General features: G+C 39.8%; 1 protein-coding gene across 1 annotated transcript; it reads left to right on the top strand.

Moving 5' to 3' along the window:
- Window positions 1-345: 345 nt before the first annotated feature.
- On the top strand, window positions 346-25,381 carry LOC103718153 (uncharacterized). The gene is made up of 15 exons (XM_089928554.1): window positions 346-952; window positions 1,727-2,237; window positions 2,408-4,675; window positions 4,795-4,821; window positions 4,923-5,027; window positions 5,174-5,729; window positions 16,654-16,684; window positions 16,783-16,877; window positions 16,986-17,047; window positions 20,381-20,674; window positions 20,776-22,050; window positions 22,162-22,617; window positions 22,764-23,262; window positions 23,347-23,521; window positions 24,298-25,381. Exons 2-14 carry the CDS (start codon window positions 1,890-1,892, stop codon window positions 23,385-23,387), a joined length of 6,057 nt encoding a protein of 2,018 aa, XP_089784680.1. The 5' UTR covers window positions 346-952; window positions 1,727-1,889; the 3' UTR covers window positions 23,388-23,521; window positions 24,298-25,381.
- The last annotated feature ends 82 nt before the right edge of the window (window positions 25,382-25,463 follow it).

The raw sequence follows: 25,463 nt of genomic DNA, 5'->3' as shown, positions 1-25,463 counted from the left end.
TTTCCAAATCATCAGATCAAGGAATAGGTATCAAATATAATAAGGCTAACATGCTAGGTTGTTGATGGTGGGGGTCCAAGGAAGGCTAACGAATACTAGAGTGAAGGCTAGCATGACGTGTGGTCACAGCAACACAAATTCAGGACCCTCTACTAGGGTCAACCTGGGTCCCCAAAAAGAACATCTGGGACCCTCCTACGGAGTCTATTAAACCATGCAAAGAGAGAAAATGAACAGAAAACAAAGAGAGAGAGGACAGAGAAAGAGAGAGAGAGAGGAGAGAGAAGAGAGGGCTCTCTTCTTCCCAAAACAGGGGAGAGCACCATCGGCCACGGTGGTCAGCCAGCGGGAGGAAGAAAAAGAGGAAGAAACAAGAAAAAAAGAAAAGGACCCCCACCAAACTCAGCAAAAGGACTGTGTTGTGCTGGATTATCAAACAAACGAGTGGCTACCATCATCACTCCAATCTTTGATACTTGTTTTCTATAAGTTTTCAGATTCCCTTCGCCAGCACCAGAACTTCTCCGTGCTTAAGAGGTTGACAATAAAGGACTGCATGGAGCTGAAATTGGTGCTCGGCTTGCGCCACCTCACATCTCTCCAAAACCTGTTCATATATGACTGTTGGGAACTCCAGCTCTTGCCAAATGAGCAGCTGCCATCCTCGCTTGAGTCATAGGTAGTTAATGGCTGCGAGAGCCTAAGATCCCTTCCATTGCTGCATCAGAACCTATCTTCATTCAAGGAGCTTCGGATAATGGATTGCCCCAAGCTCAGAACCGTGGCAGGGTTGAACAACCTTTCCTCTCTGCAGACCTTAAGAATAAGTCATTACCCTGAATTCCAGTTCTCACCAGATGAATGGCTGCCATCCATTCCCCAACTCGTGGAAATTGCTCATTGCCCAAGGCTGAAGGAGTGGCGCCAAAGACATCACATCCAAAGCATCAAGGTAGATCTCCCAGTCTCAGCTTCACTACAATCACAGATTGTCGACTATTGTTCTGCACCACTTAAATTGGTTAAACTTATAACCAAGCTATCTGCCAAAGAATAAGAATTACACCAACTATTCCATTTCTCGTGTTTCTTTTCAGTGTCTCAACAGCAATACTAGTGAAACAAATACTGAAGAATTTACTGACGATGAAAATCTAGAGTGGCAAGTGATGGATTGTGAGATGGAAGATGATGACTGGAATCATGATCGGGATCCACTAAGTGATGATATTGTTCCGTCACCATCACAACAACATGTTCCTTCCTTTGATCCACTAAGTGCTTATTTTTTTTCTTTTTTTGTGCGTGGAGAAACAAAATCATGATTTTTTTGCACTAATTTACTTTTAATTTTCCCTTTTTTGTGCATTGAGAAAGTAAATCTACCTCAAGGTTTTTTTGGCATGCTATTTTTGTTTGCGTGCGTAGAGAAGCAGATTTTATTGACAAGAGTAGATTTGTCGACATTCATCCACCAGCACATATATCAAAGCGAAATGAAGATGATTCAGTGGTCACGGGCATAGATCTCAACCTTTTTTTTCTTTCTTTTGATTTGTGTCTATTTTTGTGTCCTTCGAATTTTTTTCTTTTTTAATTAGAAGGTGGGAATCTTTTTTCTTGGCCCCATTATTTTTGTTTTATTGTGTGTGCGTGTTTTTTTGGTAAGATTTTTTTCCTTGGCTTTTACAACGTTATCAATCAGGTAGCTGAAATGTGAGGACAGAAGCAAGGCAGGTGAACGAGGTCTGTGCTTTGCTCGCCATTGACTTTACCCTGGCTCAGTCTTTCTGAGGAGACGAGGAGGCGGCGAGAAGGAAAGCCAAAGCCCACTTCCTTGTTTGCCGTGTCTGATCAGAGCAGAGCTAGGAGGAAACCGAGGTTGTGCAATGGCGAGCGCTTTCCTCTCTTCGATCCTATCAAAAACCAGCCAAGTACTGGGCTTTGCTCAAAGATCGGCAGTCTCGCCGTCTTCATCATCGGATCCACGCAGCAGTGTTTTGGAAGATCTGAAGGAGCTGAAGAGAACATTGGAGAGGATCCGGGCAGTGCTCCATGACGCGGAGGAGAGGGAGATACGAGACGAATCCGTCAAGCTCTGGCTGAAGGAGCTTAAAGAAGTGTCTTATGAAGCAGACGACATGCTGGACGAGTACCAGTACGAGGTACTGCGAGCCCAAGTGGAAGGTCGAGCTTCCCGCAAGAGGAAGCGAGTGGAAGGGGACGATCAGGAAGAGGTAAGTGCTTCTCTTTCCAACATACTGTTTTCGATTCCGGACGGCATGGGAGAAAGAAGCGTCTGAAAAAATGAGTATTTTAAAGTGTTTATATCATCTAAAATTCAGGGGGTAAGGCTGGTTTATTTTTTTAAAAAATATTTTTTTAAAAAAATTTAAAACTTCAACAGGTTTCAATTCCGGACGGCATGGGGGATAGAATCAGAAAGATTAGGGAGAGGTTCCATGAGATTTCGCAGGATCGGGAACGCCTCTGTTTAAGAGAGGAAGATGGAGAGCGACGGGTCCTCGAAGCTCCATACCCTGCACCAACCAGCCACATGGTGGATGAGTCGAGTATTTATGGAAGGGAACGCGACAAGCAGAAGGTAATTGATTTGCTATTTTCCGAGGGTGTGGAAAATGGTGTCTGCGTCATTCCGATTGTTGGCAAGGGGGGACTGGGAAAAACCACCATCGCCCAGTTGGTCTACAACGACTCCAAGGTAAAAGAATATTTCGATCTAACTGGATGGGTTTGTGTATCCAATGATTTCGATGTTCCAAGGCTAACAAAAGCCATCATAGAGTCTCTTACTCGAAGTTCTTGCGATCTTACACAACTAAGCACACTTCAAGATACTCTCAAGGAAAAGCTGAAGGGTAAGAGAGTGTTGCTTGTGCTCGACGATGTCTGGAATGAGCAACAAAGCCGTTGGGAGTCCTTAAGAAACCCCTTTGTCGGCGCAGAAATAGTAAGAATTATCATGACCTGTAGGAATAATTCGGTCGCCGAGATCATGCAGACAGTGTGTCCTTATCATCCTGGCTGCTTGTCTCAAGAGCAGTCTTGGTCATTATTCAGGCATTATGCATTTGGTGGTCGAGACCCTGAAGAACAATCGCGCTTGACGGATATGGGTAAGCATATTGTCAAGAAGTGTTCCGGTTTACCATTGGCTGTAAAGTCAATAGGAAGCCTTCTGAGATACATGGCAGATGAAGATAGCTGGATGGATGTCATGCAAAGTGATATATGGGAAGTCGACGAGAATAATGAGATTTTGCCAGCTCTTAGATTAAGCTATAGTCGCATGCCAGCACATCTGAAACCTTGTTTCGTTTATTGTTCCATGTTTCCAAAGGATTCTAAGCTTGACAAATATGTTTTAATCAGATTGTGGATGGCGCAAGGTTACATCCCATCTGGAGGGAGAAGAAGAATGGAAGACATTGGAAATGAATATTTCAAGGACTTGCAAAGAAGATCGTTCTTTGATTCCTACTATTCTAAGTTTAAGGTTTTTACGATGCATGATTTGATACATGATTTAGCGAAATCTATTGCAGGAAATGAGTGCTGGGCAATTGTGGATAAGAAGCTACCTGATTTTCCTGGTGAGGTTCGCCATTTGTATGTGGAAGATGAAGAGGAATTTGTGAATTCACTGCGCTCGTATAATTTTAACACCTTACGGACCTTGTTATTACAGCATCAGTATAGATATCGAATAGTAATCTCAGAAATAATCAAGAATCTGCCGCTACTAAGATGTTTACGGACTCTAGAATTTTGTTGGGAAAGGGAAGATGAGAACCTAGATTTACTCGATAACCTAAAGCACCTGCGTTACTTATGTATCGTATCCAATATAATTGGGAAGCTCCCTGAATTAATATGCCTCCTTTATCACCTACAGACATTGGTACTGGATTGTCCGCATCTTGCAGAGTTACCATATGGCCTAAGCAACCTTACCAACGTACGATACTTACGTATCACATCCAACAAAATTAAGAAGCTTCCTAAATCAATATGCCTCCTTTATCACCTACAGACATTGGTACTTCATTGCCGGAATCTTGCAGAGTTACTAGATGGCCTAGGCAACCTTACCAACCTCCACCACCTACAAATTGTGAACAGGGTAATTCTCTACCTGCCAGCTGGGATCGAAAAACTAACAAATCTTCAGAGCTTGCTTGGATGTTATAAAGTACAGGGTGGGATAGGAGAAGTGTTGAAGGATTTGGTGAACCTCCGAACTCTCATCATCTCAGGGCTCAGGAATGTAGTCAACATAGAGGACGCTAGGGATGCCGATCTTAAATATAAGTATAAACTTGAGAAGTTGTTTCTACATTGGAATGCCGTTGACTTCAAAAATGATCCGCATAATGATAGATTACTATATCTCGAAGCTTTTCTAGAGGAAAACAAGGATGTCCCAGCTAATGAAAAAAGGGAGGAAGCCATGCTCGAGTATCTCCAACCTCACGCCAACCTCAAAAAGTTGGTTATAAATGGGTATGGTGGTTCCAAGTTTCCAGAATGGGTGGGAGATCCTTTATCCTTTGCATCACTTCAAGAAATTTATATAAAGGATTGTGAAAAAATAAGATCTCTTGCTCTATACATTCATGATTCTCTTGGAAATCTGGACGCACCCAACATCCATGCTTGAGTGGGTAAACATTTCGGGTTGCCGGCAACTGACATCCATAGCAAGGCTGCATCATGTCCACTTGCTTAAATATTTGAAGATATACAATTGTCCTAAACTTTGGCACTTATCAGAGGAAGGACTGCCAACCAATCTTCAAGGTCTGCATATTAAGGAGTGCCAACAGTTGACATCACTACCGGAGATGCAAAACCTTACTTCTCTCAAAGAATTAATTATACAAAATTGTCCTAAACTTCAGATCATGGCAGAAGATCAGCTCTCATCTGTGCCTTACAGAGTGGAAATTGTTGATTGCCCTGGATTGAATAACTGGTGCCAAATACAAAGAATCAACTGCATTATGGTACCCTCCATCCTAAATTTGAAATGCTCCAATTGATTACTTGAAGACTTACACGATCGTACATTCTCTAATTGTTTGTTTTAAAGCTTTTATTTGAAACTTATGCACCAACATAGTTCTCTAATTCTCTTTTGCTAATGTACCAGGTCGCTTCAGGCAACAAACTAACTATATCCAACACATGGGAGAAAATAATGCATTGGTTTGATGATTTGACATCTGCTAAGCATCTTTGCTTCAGTAATTCTTGGAAACTCTTTTGGCGAAGAGACTCCGTACCTGTATTTGAAGAGCTGACCATATGGTGTTGCACGGACATCCCTCAACTACTGAACCTGCCCACGCTACGATCTCTTCAAAGCTTGGTCATAAAGGACATTCCTGGAATCCACTGCCTGCCATCTTATCTGCTCTCATCCACGTTCAAGTCCTTGGTGGTTGATAGTTGTGAGGACCTAACGTTTTTGCCATTAGCGCAGCGGAACCGAGATTCATTTGAGGAGCTGCAGCTTGTTAATTGTCCTAAGCTCGAACGGGTGGAAGGGATGAATTGCCTTTACTTCCTAAAAATCTTAAGAATAGAACAATGCCCTCAACTCCGGCTTCCACAAGATGATCGGCAGCCATCTATTTCTCCATGCGTCGAAGATCAGCTGTCATCCATGCCTGACGAAATAAAAATTGTTGATTGCCCTGGATTGGGTACTTGGTGCCAAATACAACGAATCAACTGCATTTTGGTACCCTCCATCCCAAATTTGAAATGCTCCAATTGATTACTTGAAGACTTACTCGATCGTACATTTTCTAATTGTTTGTTTTAAAGTTTTAGTATGAAACTCATGCACCAACAGAGTTATCTTATTCTCTTTTGCTAATGTACCAGGTCGCTTCAGGCAACAAGCTGACTCTATCGAACACATGGGAGAAAATAATGCATTGGTTTCATGATTTGACATCCATTGAGCATCCTTGCGTCAGTAATTCTTAGGAATTCTTTCGGCTAAGAGACTCCATACCCGTACTTGAAGAGCTTATCATATGGGCTTGCACAAAAATCCCACCACTACGGTGCCTGCCCAAGCTCACATCTCTTCGAAGCTTGGTTATAAAGGACTGTCCTGGAGTCCAAGTCTTGGAAGATAAACTGCTCCCATTTACGCTCAAGTCCTTGGTGGTTGATAGTTGTGAGAACCTAAAATTTTTGCTATTGGCGCAGCAGAATCGAGATGCATTTGAGGAGCTTCAGCTTGTGAATTGCCCCAAGCTCATATGGGTAGAAGGGTTGAATTGCCTTTTCTTCCCAAAAATCTTAATAATAAAACGATGCCCTGAACTCCAACTTCCACAAGATGATCGACAGCCATCTATTCCTCCACATGTTGAAATTGCAGGTAGCTATACTTGCATTTTGGCTAATTGCCAAATTATGGCACCAACTGCTCTATTTCTTTATCTGCCTTTGCAGGGAAATAGAGAATAAAGAAACAATTGATGATGGAACCCAGGAGAGACAAGTGTTGGATTGTGTGACGATTTAGCATGCTAACAGTGCTATATCTTCAATATTTGATGCTGCAGATGATTGCAGCATGGGTCGTTGCCGTTCACAGTCCCTGGTACAAATCATTGCAGAACCATCAGTATGGATCAGCACAGCCCTATTAAATCCATTCTTAATCTTTTAACTAAGGATTTAAGGCATGATTATTTGTAAACCTGCACAGAGAGCTACCTTGTTAAGGGTCTAGATCATGAATTATCTATTTTTAAAGAGCTTGTAAGAAAAGTTATATATAGATATAGAAAATATATAGAAGTTATTAATATTGACATTTTAAACAATAAAGCTTTGAAAATATTATAAAGAGTAAATAAATTTTTTTTCATTTTTTTCTCAAAAAGAAAAAGGATTTTCATAACAAATAGAGAACAAACATTGAACGTTACTTACGGATAGATAAAATAAATTACTTATATAAAATAATAATCATGTTGTAGACTAGTGGTTGAAGGCTTGCCTTTCAAACTAGAGAACGTTGGCCTGAATCCTAGGCTATACAATTTATTTTATTATATTTTTTACCAAATACTAGGATCTAGATTGAAAAAATATTTAAAATCATAATCTATAAATAGATATCCAAATTTGGATCCGTATGGATACGGAATTGGTGCTTTCAGATTATATCGGACCTATTTTCAGGGCTACCCTAAAGCTTGTGAGTTTGGGATATTGCTTCTTCAAGATGGAAGTCTAGTTTCAATGCTCTTTTTTTGACTTTCTGGAAACCTGCAATGTTTCTCTAACTTTTCTTTAATCTTTTCTTTTGTGTGCAGTTTTTTTTTTCTAGTTGTTAGAAATTTTCTCTAGCTACTTATTTTGAGTAAGGGCATATTATTAGTGAGATACAGAGATAAGCACATAACTAGAAAGAGAAACCAATGAAGGGCATGGTTCAAATTCTACAATCTTATTGTTCTACGGGGCAGACTACAGTATTGTATCTCCAATATCTGATGACACAACTAATTGCTACATGGGTCAATTCGTACCGCTTGGGTTCCTAAATAAGAAAAGTTGATGAATGAGGATCCATAAAGCTGACTCAAAATAGTTGTAAAAAGGCTTGATGATTATGATGAGTATGACATGAGCTTACCAGGCTATACAATAACCAAAGCTACAAGAATTTAGAACACATCAAAATTTGTTAACTTGCATCTACAAGTATAAATTTGACAAATGTGGATTTAAGGATTGGTCTTAGGATGACCGACATGCTAGGTCTCAACTTGTCATGTGTGTGCATTGATCTTTTTTTTGAGCATTAGGATACCTAAATAATTAACCAAGTTTGGTTGAGGTGAGACTTGCCTTACATTTATATTAACTAAACTTATGTAAGTACATTGAGCCACTCTATCTTGGATTAAAAAAAGAAAACAATACTGATACCAAGAACTATAACCCTCTCCACAATCCTTGAAAAACAAGATAGAAAGACAGATATATGATGCCCACCTTGAATTGAAAAAAGATGCAATGCCAATTATATTCTAGGCAGAATGTCACAGATGAATATTTTCCATTTTTAACCCCATCTAGAGATTCCTGCAGATCATTCTATTCTAGGGAGGATATAATGTGATGATTTTGCTTCTCCTATGAACATGCAGGATATTTACTTAGCGGGTTCAATTCTGTAGCAAAATTTGTATTCTTCTTAGAACATAATGAGATGCACCATTCATCCTAACATGGTTGCATAGATGCCATGAAGCTAGTGCCTCAGTTGCCTATTAGATGTCAAGTTGATTGGACAAGGCATTCTATTTGTAAGAAGAAGCTATTTTACTTTTGGAACAATTTTCAGAAACAAGATCCCATTTTTGAAGGACAGATAGATTTAGCAAGACTTGTCCAACGTAAATGGACAAGAGGTAATAGAAACAACTTATTTCCCTTTTATCAATTTCATAATTTTAGCTTCAGATTGACCTTTCAATAAGTTATATAATAGGACCTAATGCATTAAGAATACTGCTAATTTTTTTCCTAAGCAATAGAGTACTAGTAAATTCTTTTATACATTTACTCAAACTACCAAATTTTTGGCTTTATAAATCAACCCCAACCTTTTATAGTCTCTGTAGCTGAGACACTAGATGTGATCACAAAAACTTATTTTAATAATTTATGGATCCAGTTTTTCATATATTCTTTGATGTTAAGTAGGACAATGCAAGCAATCTCCAGAAATTAAGGTAAGAGGATATACATTCATGTGGTCAAATAAAAGGTTGTATACATCGCCAACTGATTTAGCTAAGTAGCCGTTTGATATAGCATGGTTGCAATTTTTGGTTACTCAAATATTAGATACAGCCACTTCAAAAAATAGATCATATTTGATCATGAGGGGCATAACCAAAATATGGCTTGATGCTTCATGTCCTATACCACAGGGCAAACATCCAAAGCAAATAAGATAATCATCTATTGGGAAAAAAAATGTTAAAATGGATGTATGTAAAATTGTAGAATATCATGAGTTCTGTGCAGTGTTGGGTATATAGTTTATCTACTGAGAAACATTGTTAGTGTCAGCATAAACAATGCAAAGGAGCATTAAAAAAATTTGAGGATAGCATGGTAAGAAGAGGAGCTGAGACAAGTTTGAAGATCAATTACTAAACAGTTGTACTGCCGAGCACTTACATGGATCACATCATCTCTTGCCATTTGGGCAAGAAGTCATCAGTAGTTCGATTCTGGTTGGAGTGAGTCCTCAAGGATGTTTAGGGTAGAAAAGGTTGGGTGTTAGCCCCTACTAGTCTTGGGGGAAAAAAAAATAGTCATTCCATCTAGAAAATAAATGGAAGGCTCCATTGATGTAAATGACAAAAATGAATGTCTTCTCTCTCTCAAAAAAAAAGTGCAAATAAATGTATGAGATACCCTTGAAAGTTTGTGTCCGGGATATTTCTTCTTAGAGATGAAATTCTAGTCTCCATACCCTTGAAATTTCTTCTCGTGAAGTTTTCTTGTTGTTTTCTTATGACCAAAAGGAGATTTCTCTGGCTGCTTACTTTGAGTAAAAGCACGTAATTCATTAGATACAAAGATAAGCACATAACTAGAAAGAGAAACAAATGAGGGGTCATACCTATGGTTCTAATTCTGCAGTCTTCCATTTCCAGTGGGCAGACAAGGAGCTTTAGGCAATGTGAGAGGCTGTTGCTGTCAATCTGCAAATACCTCCTCAACAATGGATTTGAAGCGAAAACTTTCTTGATGCAATGCTGCGAATTATGCAAGGAATGGTTGGCAAATTCCTTACAGTCGGGTTATTGTTATGTTAGTTGTGTTGGATATTTAAATGAACTCTGGAGTTTTTTTGAAGTAAATCTAAATCCCTGGGACTCTATATACTCTATGATCTTCCATATGTTTTGCTGGCCAGTGGTCTCTTTATTTAGGAAGAGAGTCCCATGCCAGGTCAAAGTGTAATATCCGGGCCCAATTTGAGCCCAATACCTTTTTGGGCCCGTACTCGAGCATTGGGCCAGGATACCTAATGGACCTAACTGGGGCCCATTGTTGATGGCTGCCACCTCATGCTTTATGCATGGATGTGACTAGGGACAGGTGGGGATCAGAGGAGGACCCAGCTGTTCAAGCTCCTCACCAAGAAGAAGCTGGGCGTGACACTCGTCCCCCCCCCCCCCCCTCTTTCTTAAGAGTATCTATTAAACCCTACTGGCTCTCTCTCCAAAAATCGGAGGAACCCCTAAATCGGCAAAGGCGATGGAGTGGAGGCACTGGAGCACGGGGCACTGCAATCCCCTTCGGAAGCCAGGTAAGCCCCTGCCTTCTCTCCCCCTGTTTTGTGCAAGACAACAAAGAAACAAAGAAAGAAGGGAGGAAGGGGATTGTTGGCAGGCCGAGAGCCACCGGCGACGGCCATCGGCTTCAGCCGTGATCCCGTCGGCGCGGGCGTCGGCTGCTGGCAGACCAAGGGAGCGGCCGCGGGCATCCCGCAGTGCCGCCGGCTTCTCCCGGCATCTCTTCCCCGTGGGAGAAGAGAAGGCCGCCGCAGGCGCGGCCGTGGGCTCAGCCGCAGGCGCGGCCGTGGACGCCGCGAGCCCGGCCGTGGCACCACCGACTGTGGCTCGGCCCTCCCAAACCCCCCTTCTTCCTTCACAGGGGAAGAATGGAGAGAGGAAGAGAGAGGGTTTGGGAGTGAGAGAGAGAGAATATGGGGTTGGTGAAGGGAGGTTGAAGAAAAGAAGAAGAATGAAAGAAAGAAAGGAAGAGGGAAAAGAAGAGAGGAAGGGGAGACTCATCCTCCTCGTCGTGTGCGGCGGCCGCCGGCTTCGGCCGCGAGCACCGTCGTCCCAGGCTCGGCCGAGGACGCCGCGGGGCCTAGCCGTGGACGCCGCCGGTTGTGGCCCGGCCTTCTTCCGCTCGCCGTCCTCCCTTTCCGCTCGTCGTGCTCCCATCGTCGGAGAAGAGAGGAAGGGGGAGATCGGGATGAAAGAGAAGGGAGGAGAGGAAGCTTCGGGAAGGAGAAGAAAAGAAGAAGGAGAAGAGAAGAAAAAGGGAAGAAAAAGAGAAAGAAAAAGAAAAAGAAAGAAAAAAAATATATATATAAAAAGTGGGGGTTTAGCCAAATTTGACTAACCTAAGTCCAATTAGACTGGGCAAGTCTAAATCCGAGCTCAATTAGATTGGGCTAAGTCTGGACGAGCCCAAACTGCAAATTGGGTCAAATCTGAACCGAATTAAGCCCAAATTAAATTGGGTCCGGATCCAATTAAGCTGAGTTGGTCTCAGCAGACCTAATTGATTGTGAATCAGGCCCAATTCAAGCCCAATTCAACTGACAGAAGGTCGAATTGACCTTGGGCTAACCTTGACTCAGGCCCAAATGAGCCACATTGACCCAATCAGAGGATCCAATTGGCTAGAAAAGGTTGGACCCAATTATAAACGAGGCCCAATCCTTTAATTAAAAACCCAATCAACTCATGTGGACCTAATCTGGTTTTAAATCGAGCCCCAAAGGCTCTAAATTGGGTAAATTGGACTTGGGCTAGATCCTTGGATGGGATCCAAGCAAGTAAGTTCATAGTATGATGAACTAAGAAATTTTATAATAAATAAATGGGGAATAATGTGATCCCTATGGTGTTGTTTTAGGTGATTAAGGATTTGTCACCTGTACTTGAGAAATTTGGAAAGCGAATTGAGGTAAGTTATCTATCTTAATCTTATCGTAGATCTTGTATTACGTTTTATAAGATGAACCAGTATTTTTCATACAATTGAATTGTATGCATGATTTGTGAAGAAAGTAAGTAATCTATCTTAATCTTATCATAGATCTTGTATTACGTTTTATAAGATGAACCAGTATTTTTCATACAATTTGAATTGTATACATGATTTGTGAGGAAAGTAAGTAACCTGTTCTAATCCTGTTATGGATCATGTCATGTTATTAATGTTTTCTCAGCATTTTTTTAAGTATATATGTTTCATGCATAATATGTTACAATGCATAAGTAACTTGCATGATCCCAGAAGCTATGGCTATGTATGCAACATGATGATGCTGATATTTTAATCATGCATGTAAGTTAGTATAACGAAATACTATCTAGCCAAGAGGCACTATAATGGGCTCAAAGACGCTACTGAGAATGACTGAGCCTGCCCCGCCAGTGGCTGAATAGTAACTGAGCCTGCCCCGCCAGTGGCTGAATAATAACTGAGCTGGCTCCGCCAGTGGCCGAGACTGACTTCGCAGTAGCATCCGAGAGAATGGACCACGGTATGCCGGGGGCACGGTTTCATATGCATACTTTATGAAAATGATATTTGAAGCATGATCATGAGGCTCATTTCAGAGCCTGGGTATACGAGGCGGGTGTTTCCAAATCCTGCAGATGCGTTTTGGGGAGAAGCAAAATCGGTGAGGGGTGAAGGACGCTTGCGTGAAGCCCCGGAACCGGCCAACATCTGGCAGGGGAGCCCCGTGTTTCCCCCTCATGTAGGCCCGATAGTCACGTGCCCTGCGAAGGCGGGCCGTGACATTTATGAACGTGCCTGACCAAAGCATACATTGTTTTACAACGGATTTTTGAATATATCCTTATGAAATGTTGTATTTTGCTATAACCGCTATCTCCTTTAAATGATGCTAATCGCATGAATTCTTATGTTTTATGAAAATTCTGTTTGACTGAAAATATTGCTTTGTTTTCGAAGCATACATATTTTGCCATGATAAATTGTGAGATAATACGCATGTCAGCTTCTCAAACCCTGCATAAACATGGTTACCATTATGTTCGATCCGGTAAGATTATGTATGATTACTTACTGAGCCGTGTAGCTCATATCCGTTCATTTACTTTTTCTTTCAGATCCTTACCACTGATAGCTGCCAGAGACACGTTAATTTGGTATCAGGGCTTCTTTCTTTTGGGGTAAAGCAAGTATACTTTTGTATACATAAACTACATAGAAGCTCTGTATTTGGGTACTGACCAGCATGTTGTACTAAGAATGCTTTCATAAGAAAAGATTCGGTTGGTTTGACTACCCTGTTACCCAGGTATGAGGCTGCGTGCTATTGTGGGCGGTAGTCGGCAATAGCACGGCCGTGTCACGGATCCGGATCCGGGGCGTGACATCTAGTGGTATCAGAGCTCTAGGTTTAACAAGACTATAACCGTAAAAATTTAGGGTAACGGATAGTTAAGAGTATCATAATATGTTAAGATTGTCATAATACCTTAGTCGAAGAAAGCAAATTATTTCAGTTTCACCCTAAACTCTTGACTGCTAGGTAGCTATAAGAAATAGGGAAACTTTGTCTACCTAAAAATGTTCTTTTCAAGGGTGTTGCCCGATTTGGGCGATACGGCAAAATGAGTCCTCACTACATCGGTCCACCTGAGGTATGTTTAATTTCGAGGACGAAATTTATTTTAAGGGGGGTAGGATGTAATATCCGGGCCCAATTTGAGCCCAATACCTTTAATTAAAAATCCAATCAACTCATGTGGACCTAATCTGGTTTTAAATCGAGCCCCAAAGGCTCTAAATTGGGTAAATTGGACTTGGGCTAGATCCTTGGATGGGATCCAAGCAAGTAAGTTCATAGTATGATGAACTAAGAAATTTTATAATAAATAAATGGGGAATAATGTGATCCCTATGGTGTTGTTTTAGGTGATTAAGGATTTGTCACCTGGACTTGAGAAATTTGGAAAGCGAATTGGGGTAAGTTATCTATCTTAATCTTATCGTAGATCTTGTATTACGTTTTATAAGATGAACCAGTATTTTTCATACAATTGAATTGTATGCATGATTTGTGAAGAAAGTAAGTAATCTATCTTAATCTTATCGTAGATCTTGTATTACGTTTTATAAGATGAACCAGTGTTTTTCATACAATTTGAATTGTATATATGATTTGTGAAGAAAGTAAGTAACCTGTTCTAATCCTGTTATGGATCATGTCATGTTATTAATGTTTTCTCAGCATTTTTTTAAGTATATATGTTTCATGCATAATATGTTACAATGCATAAGTAACTTGCATGATCCCAGAAGCTATGGCTATGTATGCAACATGATGATGCTGATATTTTAATCATGCATGTAAGTTAGTATAACGAAATACTATCTAGCCAAGAGGCACTATAATGGGCTCAAAGACGCTACTGAGAATGACTGAGCCTGCCCCGCCAGTGGCTGAATAATAACTGAGCTGGCTCCGCCAGTGGCCGAGACTGACTTCGCAGTAGCATCCGAGAGAATGGACCACGGTATGCCGGGGGCACGGTTTCATATGCATACTTTATGAAAATGATATTTGAAGCATGATCATGAGGCTCATTTCAGAGCCTGGGTATATGAGGCGGGTGTTTCCAAATCCTGTAGATGCGTTTTGGGGAGAAGCAAAATCGGTGAGGGGTGAAGGACGCTTGCGTGAAGCCCCGGAACCGGCCAACATCTGGCAGGGGAGCCCCGTGTTTCCCCCTCATGTAGGCCCGATAGTCACGTGCCCTGCGAAGGCGGGCCGTGACATTTATGAACGTGCCTGGCCAAAGCATACATTGTTTTACAACGGATTTTTGAATATATCCTTATGAAATGTTGTATTTTGCTATAACCGCTATCTCCTTTAAATGATGCTAATCGCATGAATTCTTATGTTTTATGAAAATTCTGTTTGACTGAAAATATTGCTTTGTTTTCGAAGCATACATATTTTGCCATAATAAATTGTGAGATAATACGCATGTCAGCTTCTCAAACCCTGCATAAACATGGTTACCATTATGTTCGATCCGGTAAGATTATGTATGATTACTTACTGAGCCGTGTAGCTCATATCCGTTCATTTACTTTTTCTTTCAGATCCTTACCACTGATAGCTGCCAGAGACACGTTAATTTGGTATCAGGGCTTCTTTCTTTTGGGGTAAAGCAAGTATACTTTTGTATACATAAACTACATAGAAGCTCTGTATTTGGGTATTGACCAGCATGTTGTACTAAGAATGCTTTCATAAGAAAAGATTCGGTTGGTTTGACTACCCTGTTACCCAGGTATGAGGCTGCGTGCTATTGTGGGCGGTAGTCGGCAATAGCACGGCCGTGTCACGGATCCGGATCCGGGGCGTGACACAAAGCCTCCAATTTCCTCTCTCTTTTGAAATCCAACTAGGGTGGGTTTTGCCTTGATCATTAGTTATTTTTTGTTCCCAATACTAGCAATAGAATTAGGATAATATTGTGGATAAGATTGTCAATCTAAAATTGGAGAGTGGTAGTACCTTGGAAGCAAGAAGATGCTCATGGAGATGGGCTAGCTTTGATGAAATTATTTGACGGCGTTACTATATATTATTTGGAAGATTTTATGACCGAGCTGCACTTGGTGGTATAACTTCCCACAGTAAATTATCAGTGACATGAAGACAATGGAAAATATCTAAATTTCTTAAGTAACAACTGAATAAAATTGTACTGTGTCATATAACTAGATGTTTTATAGCTAGCCAAATTCTTGTGACCAAGTTGCGCCTGATGCACCATGATCCACATAAAGTGCAACCAGATGACAAGACCTACCATAGAGAAAACATTCACCAGTCCGAGTATATCTGCCAAAGTATTTGGCAAAAGGATCTTTCTTTCATTGTTCAAGTAGTTTTTGTCCGGTGGGAGACATATATTTTTGAAATATATAGATTACTTTGTAGTTATTGAACCAATTAAAGGGGGAGAACATGGTGGACCACAAATTGATGGTTTACACAACAAAAATCTTTCATATGCCCTCCCACTTTCAAGAGTAGAAGTGGATCAAAATCAAGTATTAATGTTGGCCTTTCAGATTGTTTGTAAGTCTATGCCAATCCATTTGTCCAATTGAACTAACTTGGGATGTAAAAAAAGGAGCCATTTGTAAAGATTATTGCTCTAAAATTCAAAAAAAATCACCTGCTTTATTTTAATTGCCCTGCTTCTTTTGAATTGGTTTCATGAAATTATCATTCATGGCAAAGAGGCTGTGCTATCCAAAGTCGCAACTCAAAGCATTGCGCTTATTATTTGGCATGTGGTGCATTGTTGAGTATGTCTTAAGTTCACAAGTTCTAAAAGGTCGAATCTACTTCAGCTCTAGAAGGTTGGCTTAAGATATCATTTCAAATCCACATCAACTTAGGACACCAATTATATATCGATCTAAGCGGACTATTGTTTGAATACTAGTTCAAGTCTAAATCAGTTTACTCTATTATATATATCTCTTGTAACTCCATAGAAAGATAGCAATTGAGTGTTCTAGAGATCGAGTGTAAGCTGTGATTTTGGAGGAACAGCCATGATTGTCGATGTCAATCCAAGTAAGTTACGACTTACATTTATATAAAGATCACCAAAACTTTTCATCTTTATTTTGGAAGTAGGTGACAATAAGTGCAAATTAGCAGCTAGTTCTTTCTATATCCATTAAACATGCAATAAATTAGAGCTTGAAAAATAAATTGCTTTACTTTATAGCTCTGATGCATTTCTGAAATAATTTTGGCAGGTTCAGGAACGTGCATATACCCATCTTCAAGGTAGACACACTCAATAATGAGAAATATAGTTCTTATAATTAATCGCAGATATATTTTGGTGAATCATACACAACCTTCATATCTTTTTGAATGTGCAGTTCTATTTCTGGTTTCAGTCCTGCTTCTAACAGTACTGGTTCTAGTTCTGGTCATCAGTTTTGTAACACCAGTAATTCAGGTGGCTCTGGTACAGGTTTTGGCTCAGCAATTCATTCTCTCTCTCTGCTGGCTGGACCCTCTTATTGTTTGTTCTCACCATAGCCTGTATCACTGGTAACATCTTGTAGCTTTTTAGTTTCAGTTATTGAGCAGGCAGTAGCTACAGCTGTATACATCTGGTTGATGTGTAGAGAGGATTCAGAAGTCTGATGCGTATATGGATTGAGTAGATCCTGATCGTTGTTAAGAAGTGACTAGATGAGAAGTTTTATTGGTTTGTATGCATTGAGAGAACGCGATTTCACTTTCAGAAACTCTAAAGGATATCTCTTAATGTACATATGAATTACAGAGAAACAAAATGTTGACATGTAGACCTCTCGATCAGAAAGAAAGATCTGATTTAGATCCAAAGAATTAGCAAAAATGTCGAGACTTCTTTTTCTTTAGTTAAGTACTGCTGCTCAACAGATTACTGTATCTCAACATCTCTTCAAGCATAGAACGACATAGAGATCGAAGTAATCTTTCTGTAAATAAAGGGCTTCCGAAAGCAGCTCAGCTCTTCAAAATGTTCTGCTTCTTTGATAAACCAAAAGTATTGTTGCTTCATAGCCACCGATCACTCAGTTCTTTGATAAAACCAAGATGACTGGATAAGTGAAGCACAATTGAATTTTCCATCATATAAAAAATCCAAAAAACATAACAATTGAAATAAAAACTAAGATCCTGTTGACAAGATAATAAATCATGGTCATAGGAACTTTAATGCAAATGAGTTAATGCATTAAAATAAGAGGAAAAAAAATCACAAGGACAGCATATGGAACACAAAAGTAAGAAAGGATAAATAAGGCCATTGTAACACCCAAAAAGTAAGCAATGATAAGAAACAAGTAATCCTATCGATCCTGTTGGGATTATAGATCATGACCTTGCATGATCAATAAAAAGTTCATCTTTGTCCATGCAAGAGAAGCCCAGCTGGAGAAGTCATGGCTTGTAACTTAAAATGTAAGTTTCTCACATGTATCACTGGAAGATGCTCTTTTATATTTTGCTATCAGACGTGAAACAGATCTTACCCAATATCCTCATATAAAAATTTATTTCACTCTTACTTGTGATAGAGCTATAACAGATCCCTTTCATCAAACTTAAACAATTCAAAGCCCCCTTGTAAACCAGATCAGGATTATTAATACTAAAACAGCTATTCGCAAGAAATCTTCTTTGAAAATAAAAGGACCATAAGAATTTGCATAAATGGAATAAGTGCTATTCTTTCTGGTGGTTTGTCTCATCTGTCTTGCTTCCTTATTCCACCATAAAGAGATATCCTCCATTGAAGTAAAACACTTCATATTCTTCTACTTAACCACATGGAGTCTTACAGATTCCATCTCTTGCAACCACTTATACAAGTTCCCACTTGTACTCATCTAACTTTTCACCTTATCTCACAGAAATGCAACAACATTTAGATCAATAAAGCACAGAGTTTTGCTTAAAGCAGTGCTCTGCTCATGGTGTGAAACATGTTCACAGTCCTTGCTTCCATCACATCCCTTGTCCATATTCCTTAAGCCATGTTAATCTCTGAGCAACACGAATCACGTTGGTCCTCCATCAAATCCCCTCCCTGCTGCAACTGCTCTTGTTTGCACTCCTTGCTTCCAATGCATGTTATGTTCCAATAGCATATCGAGCAAAAAAAAAAGTGCACAAGAATGAAATTTACTTCCAAAAAGAAATAAGTAATAATATGTCTACCATGTAAACATAAGGGGAATATATATAAATTTAACTATGAGGCAAAAAAGAAATGGTATAGCCCTGGGCCAGAGTTTGCATACTAGAGAAATAGCATGTCTATAATCATAATGAAAAGGTCTTTAGTGACCTGGCGACTTTATGATTTAAGAATGAGAAAAGAGCCTAAAAGAAGTGCATACCCTCATAAGCTATGTTTCTTCCTCCCAGTTCAGACAGACAACAGCAACATTGTGGGACTTAATGCTTCTCAATAACTTCCCATTCTGCAGTTTAACAGTGGATGGTGTTTCAAATCCCTACCACAGGTTCTATGGCATCCATTGTGTAAATTATACTCGGCAATTATGAAAGATCGCGAAGAATGTGATCTTGATATCTAGTAAGAACATGACATGAGAGAATAATATAAAATTGAGCTACAGTGAGCACTGGTTTGCTTACGTTGTGGTCTTTGGTGTGGATCAAGACATGTATAAAATGGTATTGTAAATTTTGGCACGATGATCGGATGAAGGCAGCTAATACGAGTTGTCAAAATCTTATCACACTATGTGCGTGATCTAAATATTTTTTTAATCTGCCAAAAAAGTAAGCGTCCGAAATAGCTTCCAACTTGAGCGAAGAAAGTCCAAAATTTAGGCCCACGTCTGGATCGCGTCGCACGTGCTGCTCCCCTTCCCGTACGCCTCCGCAACTGCCACCCTCAAGCTCCGTCTCTTCATCAAAATTTTGGCAGTTATCAAAATAGCTATGTTAACAAGTTAGCATGATCAGGTGAGCATAATCTACTCCAACTTCGCTACTCCTACTTATCAAAATGACTATCTTAACAAATCCAATTCACAAAAAAATATAGAGACATGCTTCTTATGTCTTTCGTGCGAATGATTAATCTTTTTTCGCAATGTCAACCAGTAGATAGCGCCTCGTACAGAAGTTCTCTCTTATCTGCTTGCATAGATGTGAAGCGATTCTTTGGTGCAAAAAATACGACCCGGGATCATTTAGTTGTGGGCATGTTTGAACGAAACGGTCGATCTACCGCGGGCCAATATTGGTGTGCTTTTTTGAATGGACCCTCTTCCTCCCTGCCCACATTGATAGACTTTCTCCGCCGTCCATCCGAAAAATGCAAGAGATCATGAAGTCATTTATTTCTTTTGACATCCCACCCACCAATCCTATCTTTTGACGCGCTGATTCGCCTGGCTGAACCCGGGCGTTGCAAAGTCCACCAGCGGCAGTGGGAGTCCACCGGTACCGGCCGGTCCCCAGTGGTGGCCGTCCGATTGGACCTACGACGGATTGATGCGCTGTCATTTATTGGGACAACCGTAGCTGGCGTTGGACCCAGCCCGAATACAAAAAGAGAAAGGTGGCGAGCTGTGACACTTCGAATTTTTGGATATGTACATTATTTGGGCTTACAGACATTGGCACGATTCTGCAAAAAAATAATAAATAATGGCACGATTATCAACTTGGCATCTATAAAATAGTTTACCGACGTCGGCACCATGAGCAACTTGACATTTATAAAATAGTATTGTAAATTTCTAAGACTATTTCCTCTGCGTCGACTTGACTTCGGTTCGCTCTTTCTGAGAAGGAGATGAGAAGGAAAGCCAAAGCCCCTCTTTCCTGTCTGCCGTGTCTGATCCGAGCAAAGCGAGGAGGAAACCGAGGTTGTGCAATGGCGAGCGCTTTCCTCTCTTCCATCCTGTCAAAAACTAGCCAAGTATTGGGCTGTGTTCACAGTTGGGCAGCCTCGCCGTCTTCATCATCGGATCCACGCAGCAGTGTCCTCCAATGTCACAAGGTCACAAGGTCAGATTGTGGATGGCACAAGGTCACATCCAGACATGTGGAGGTAGAAGAAGAATGGAAGACATTGGCAATGAATACTTCAAAGACTTGCAAAGAAGATCGTTCTTTGATTCCTATTATGATTACTACAAGATGCATGATATGATACACAATCTAGCAAAATCTATTGCAGGAAATGAGTGCTGGGCAATTATAGATAAAAAGCTACCCTGTCTCTCCAATGAGGTTCGCCATTTATATGTGGGAGATGAAGAGGAATTTGTGAAATTACTGTGCTCGTATAATTTTAGCATCTTACGGACCTTGTTACTATGGGATCCGCATAGATGCCAAATAGAAATCCAAGAATTAATCAAGTTTCTACTGCTAAGATGTTTACGGACTCTATAGTTTTGTTGGGAAAGAAAAATGAGATTCCAGATTTACTTGGTAACCTGAAGCACCTACGCTACTTCAGTATCTCATCCAACAAAATTGAGAAGCTCCCTAAATCAGTATGCCTCCTTTATCACCTACAGACATTGATACTTGTGTGCCCGCATCTTGCGGAGTTACCGGATGGCCTAGGCAACCTTACTAACCTCCACCACCTACAAATTGTGAACAGGGTAATTCTCTGCCTGCCAGCTGGGTTCGAAAAACTAACAAATCTTCAGATCTTGCTTGGATGTTATAAAGTGCAGGATGGGATAGGAGTGCTGAAAGACTTGGTGAACCTCCAAACTCTCATTATCTCAGGGCTCAGGAATGTGGTCAACATAGAGGATGCCAGGGATGCTGGTCTTAAATATAAGCATAAACTTGAGAAATTGTTTCTACATTGGAATGCGGTCGACTGCAAAAATGAAAAATTACTACATCTAGAAGCTTTTCTAGAAGAAAATAAGGATATCCCAGCGGATGAAAAAAGGGAGGAAGCTATGCTCGAGTATCTCCAACCTCACGCCAACCTCAAAATTTTGTCTATACAAGGGTATGGTGGTTCCAAGTTTGAATGGGTGGGAGGTCCTTTCTTCTTTGCATCACTTCAAGAAATCCGTATAATTGGTTGTGAAAAAATAAGCTCCCTTCCTCTGTACATTCATGACTCTCATCGAAAATTAGATGCACCCATATCCAAATCCATGCTTGAGGTGGTGGACATTTCTGGTTGTTGGCAACTCACATCCATAGCAGGGCTGCATCATCTCCACTCGCTTAAATATTTGAAGATATACAATTGTCCTCAACTCCGGCTCTTATCAGAGGAAGGATTGTCATCCAATGTTCGATATTTGCATATTGAGAAGTGCCAGCAGCTGACATCACTGTCAGGGATGCAAAACGTTACTTCTCTTAAGGCATTAACTATAAGAAATTGTCCTCAAGTCCAATTCTTATCAGAGGAAGAACTGCCATCCAATCTTCAAGGTCTGCATATTGAGGAGTGCCAGCAGTTGACATCACTACCAGGGATGCAAAACCTTACTTCTCTCGAAGGATTAACTATACAAAATTGTCCTCATCTCCAGCTCTTATTAGAGGAAGGACTGCCATCAAAGCTTCAAGGTGTGCATATTGAGGAGTGCCAGCAGTTGACATCACTACAGGGGATGCAAAACGTTACTTCTCTCTGGGCATTAACTATAATAAATTGTCCTCAACTCCGGCTCTTATCAGAGGAAAGACTGCCATCCAATCTTCAACATCGGCATATTGTGGAGTGCCAGTAGTTGACATCACTGTCAGGGATGCAAAATCTTACTTCTCTCAAAGGATTAAGTATAAAAAATTGTCCTCAACTCTGGCTCTTATCAGAGGAAGGACTGCCATCTAATCTTCAAGATCTGAATATTGAGGAGTGCCAGCAATTGACGTCACTGTGGGGGATGCAAAACCTTACTTCTCTTAGGGCATTAACCATAAGAAATTGTTCCCAACTCCGGCTCTTATCAGAGGACGGACTGCCATCCAATCTTCTAGATCTGCATATTGAGGAGTGCCAGCAGTTGACATCACTTCCGGGGATGCAAAACCTTACTTCTCTCAGAAGATTATTTATACAAAATTGTCCTAAACTTCATATCATGGCAGAAGATCAGCTCTCATCTATGCCGATCGAAGTGAAAATTGTTGATTGCCCTACATTGAGTAACTGGTGCCAAATACAAAGAATCAACTGCATTCTGGTACTCTCCACCCTAAATTTGAAGTGCTCCAATTGATCACTTGAAAACTTACACAATCGTACATTCTTAGATTGTTTGTTTTATATCTTCTGTATAAAACTCATGCACCAACAGAGTTCTCTGATTCTCTTTTGCTAATATACCAGATCGCTTCAGGCAACAAACTGACTACATCGAACACATGGAAGAACATAATGCATGGGTTTGATGATTTGACATCAGTTGAACATCTTTATTTCGGTAATTTTTGGGAATACTTTGACTCCATACCCATACTTGAAGAGCTGAACATATGGGGTTGTACGAACATCACACAATTACTATGGTACCTGCCCATGCTCACATCTCTTCGAAGCTTGGTTATACAGGACTGTCCTGGAGTCCGAGTCTTGCAAGATGAACTGCTCCCATCCACGCTGAAGTCCTTGGTGGTTGATAGTTGTGAGGACCTAACATTTTTACGGTTGGCGCAGCAGAACCGAGATGCATTTGAAGAGCTGCAGCTTGTTAATTGCACTAAGCTCGAACGGGTGGAAGAGCTGAATTGGCTTTTCTTTCCACAAATCTTAAGAATAGAACGATGCCCTCAACTTCAGATTCCACAAGTAGATCGGCAGCCATCTATTCCTCATGTCGAAATTGCAGGTAGCTATACTTGCATTTTGGCTAATTGCCAAAATAATAATTGTACTGGCACCAACTGTTCTGATTCGTTATCTGTCTTTGCAGAGGAAACAGAGAACAAAGAAACAATTGATGATGGAACCTAGAAAAAACAAGTGTTGGATTGTGTGATGACTGAGCATGCTAACAGTGTTGTATCTTCAATGTTTGATGCCATAGATAATTGCAGCATGGGTCGTTGCAGCTCACAGCCCTAGTAAAAATCACTGCAAAACCATCGGTATGGATCAGCACAACCCTATTAAATCCATTCTTAATCTTTTAACTAAGGATTTAAGGCATGATTATTTATAAAACCTCCACAGAGACCTACCTTGTTAAGGGTCTAGATCATGAATTATCTATTTTTAAAGAGCTTGTTAAAAAAGTTATATATAGATATAGAAAATATATAGAAGTTATTAATATTGACATTTTAAACAATAAAGCTTTGAAAATATCATAAAGAGTAAAATAAAATATATTCATTTTTTCTTTTTTTTATCAAAGAGAAAAAGGATTTTTATAAAAAATAAAGAATATAGATGGAATGTTGTTTATGGATAGACAAAATAAATTACTTATATAAAGCAATAATCATGTTGTAGACTAGTGGTTGAAGGCTTGCCTTCAAACCAGAGAACATTGGCTTGAATCTTGGGTTATACAATTTATTTTATTATATTTTTTACTAAATACTAAAATCTAGATGGAAAAAGTATTTAAAATTAAAATCTATAAATAGATATTCAAATTTGGATCCGGATCTGATTAGATATCAAAATTTCTAATCTAAATCTAATCCGATTTGGATAAGGAAATGGTGCAATGTTTCTCCAACTTTTTTTTAATCTCTACCCTTGGGTGAAGTTTTTTTTTTAGTTGTTAGAAATTTTCTCTAGCTACTTATTTTAAGTAAAAGCATATAATTAGTGAGTTACAGAGATAAGCACATAACTAGAAAGAGAAACTAATGAAGGGAATGGTTCTAATTCTGCAATCTTACAATTCCAGCAGGCAGACAACCGTGCTGTATCTCCAATATCTGATGATGCAACTAATTGCAACATGGGTCAATTCCTACAGCTTGGGTTCCCTTTTGGTTGCAGCTTGCAGTCCCTGGCACATAAGAATGTAGAACCATCAGTATGGATTGAAACAACCCTATTAAATCCATTTTGAACTTTTTAACTGATAAAGAATTTTAAGTTTTTTATTGTCTTTTGTTTTGATATAGAATTGAACATGTGCAGGCATGGTGCACACACTGTGTCGGTAGGTGTTTGGCAAGGGTATGAGCACTGATTTCTAAATCCTTGTCAACATTAACCAAATTGTTGTCATCTTCCTAGAATCAAAATTAGTTTCTCCTCCAACTTGATTGTTTATTTATTGGAATTATCTTGGCATGAATTGTTTTTAAATTTTTTGGGAAAATGATCTTGGCATCAATTCCTAAATGATCAGAGCGAGATCCGCCACATCGGAAAGCTGAGTGTAGGCTAAACTTCAGGAGGCCATAATTTGGTCATACGATGCCCAATTGAGATGATCTTTTTTTTTGAAATTGAATATTTTTTTAATATCAACAACTTTGGGCTAGCCTCGTAGGAGGTTCAATCAGGCCGAAATTCCATCGTTTAGGCTTTGAAATGGGCCAGTCAAATTGAAAATTTATTTTTCGGATAAGACTTTGAACATGCCTAGCTCTATATCCGATAAGAATCCGGCGAAGCGACAGAGGTAGAGTTGATGTAGAAGTCGAGATCTATCTCCTCAAGATTTTTATTTTTTTAGAAGATTTCTACTAGAGATGTTTATTTTAGAAAAAAGAGCCCTATTAGGATTAAGAAGAGAAATCCGACCCATATTGTGTTAGAGCGGACCTCACATTATAAATAGAGGCTATGTACCTCATTTTTTCAAAGAAATGATGAAAAAAAATGAGACTTAAAGTCCTACTTTCGAAATTCTTCTATCTTCTTCTAGTTATCTTCCGAGAGACTTGAGTTGAGCCGGTCGAAGGAAATCTTCCTTCTCCCCGATCGGATCATAGTGCTTTCCTAAAATCTTTGAAGCAGAAAGAGATCGTTTCTTTGATTTAACCTCCACAAAAATATAGCAGTCCAACTGAACTGAAGTATGATGAAATAATGAAAAACAAAAAATTTTCAACTCTGTTC

The sequence above is a fragment of the Phoenix dactylifera genome, chromosome 2 (assembly GCF_051530095.1).
Source record: "Phoenix dactylifera cultivar Ajwa chromosome 2, Ajwa_hap1_PhDact_Kaust_v1.1, whole genome shotgun sequence".
In the NCBI taxonomy this organism is placed as follows: domain Eukaryota; kingdom Viridiplantae; phylum Streptophyta; class Magnoliopsida; order Arecales; family Arecaceae; genus Phoenix; species Phoenix dactylifera.
This window is presented reverse-complemented; position numbering and strand designations above follow the sequence as displayed.

Bases quoted from the DNA above. Each gene is read 5' to 3' on its own strand.
- LOC103718153 (XM_089928554.1), top strand. From the start codon at position 1,890: ATGGCGAGCGCTTTCCTCTCTTCGATCCTATCAAAAACCAGCCAAGTA. The intron at 17,048-20,380 runs GTCTGATGCGTA...CTGTGTTCACAG, and splicing joins TGTGTAGAGAGGATTCAGAA to TTGGGCAGCCTCGCCGTCTT. The intron at 20,675-20,775 runs GTTCGCCATTTA...GGATCCGCATAG, and splicing joins TACCCTGTCTCTCCAATGAG to ATGCCAAATAGAAATCCAAG.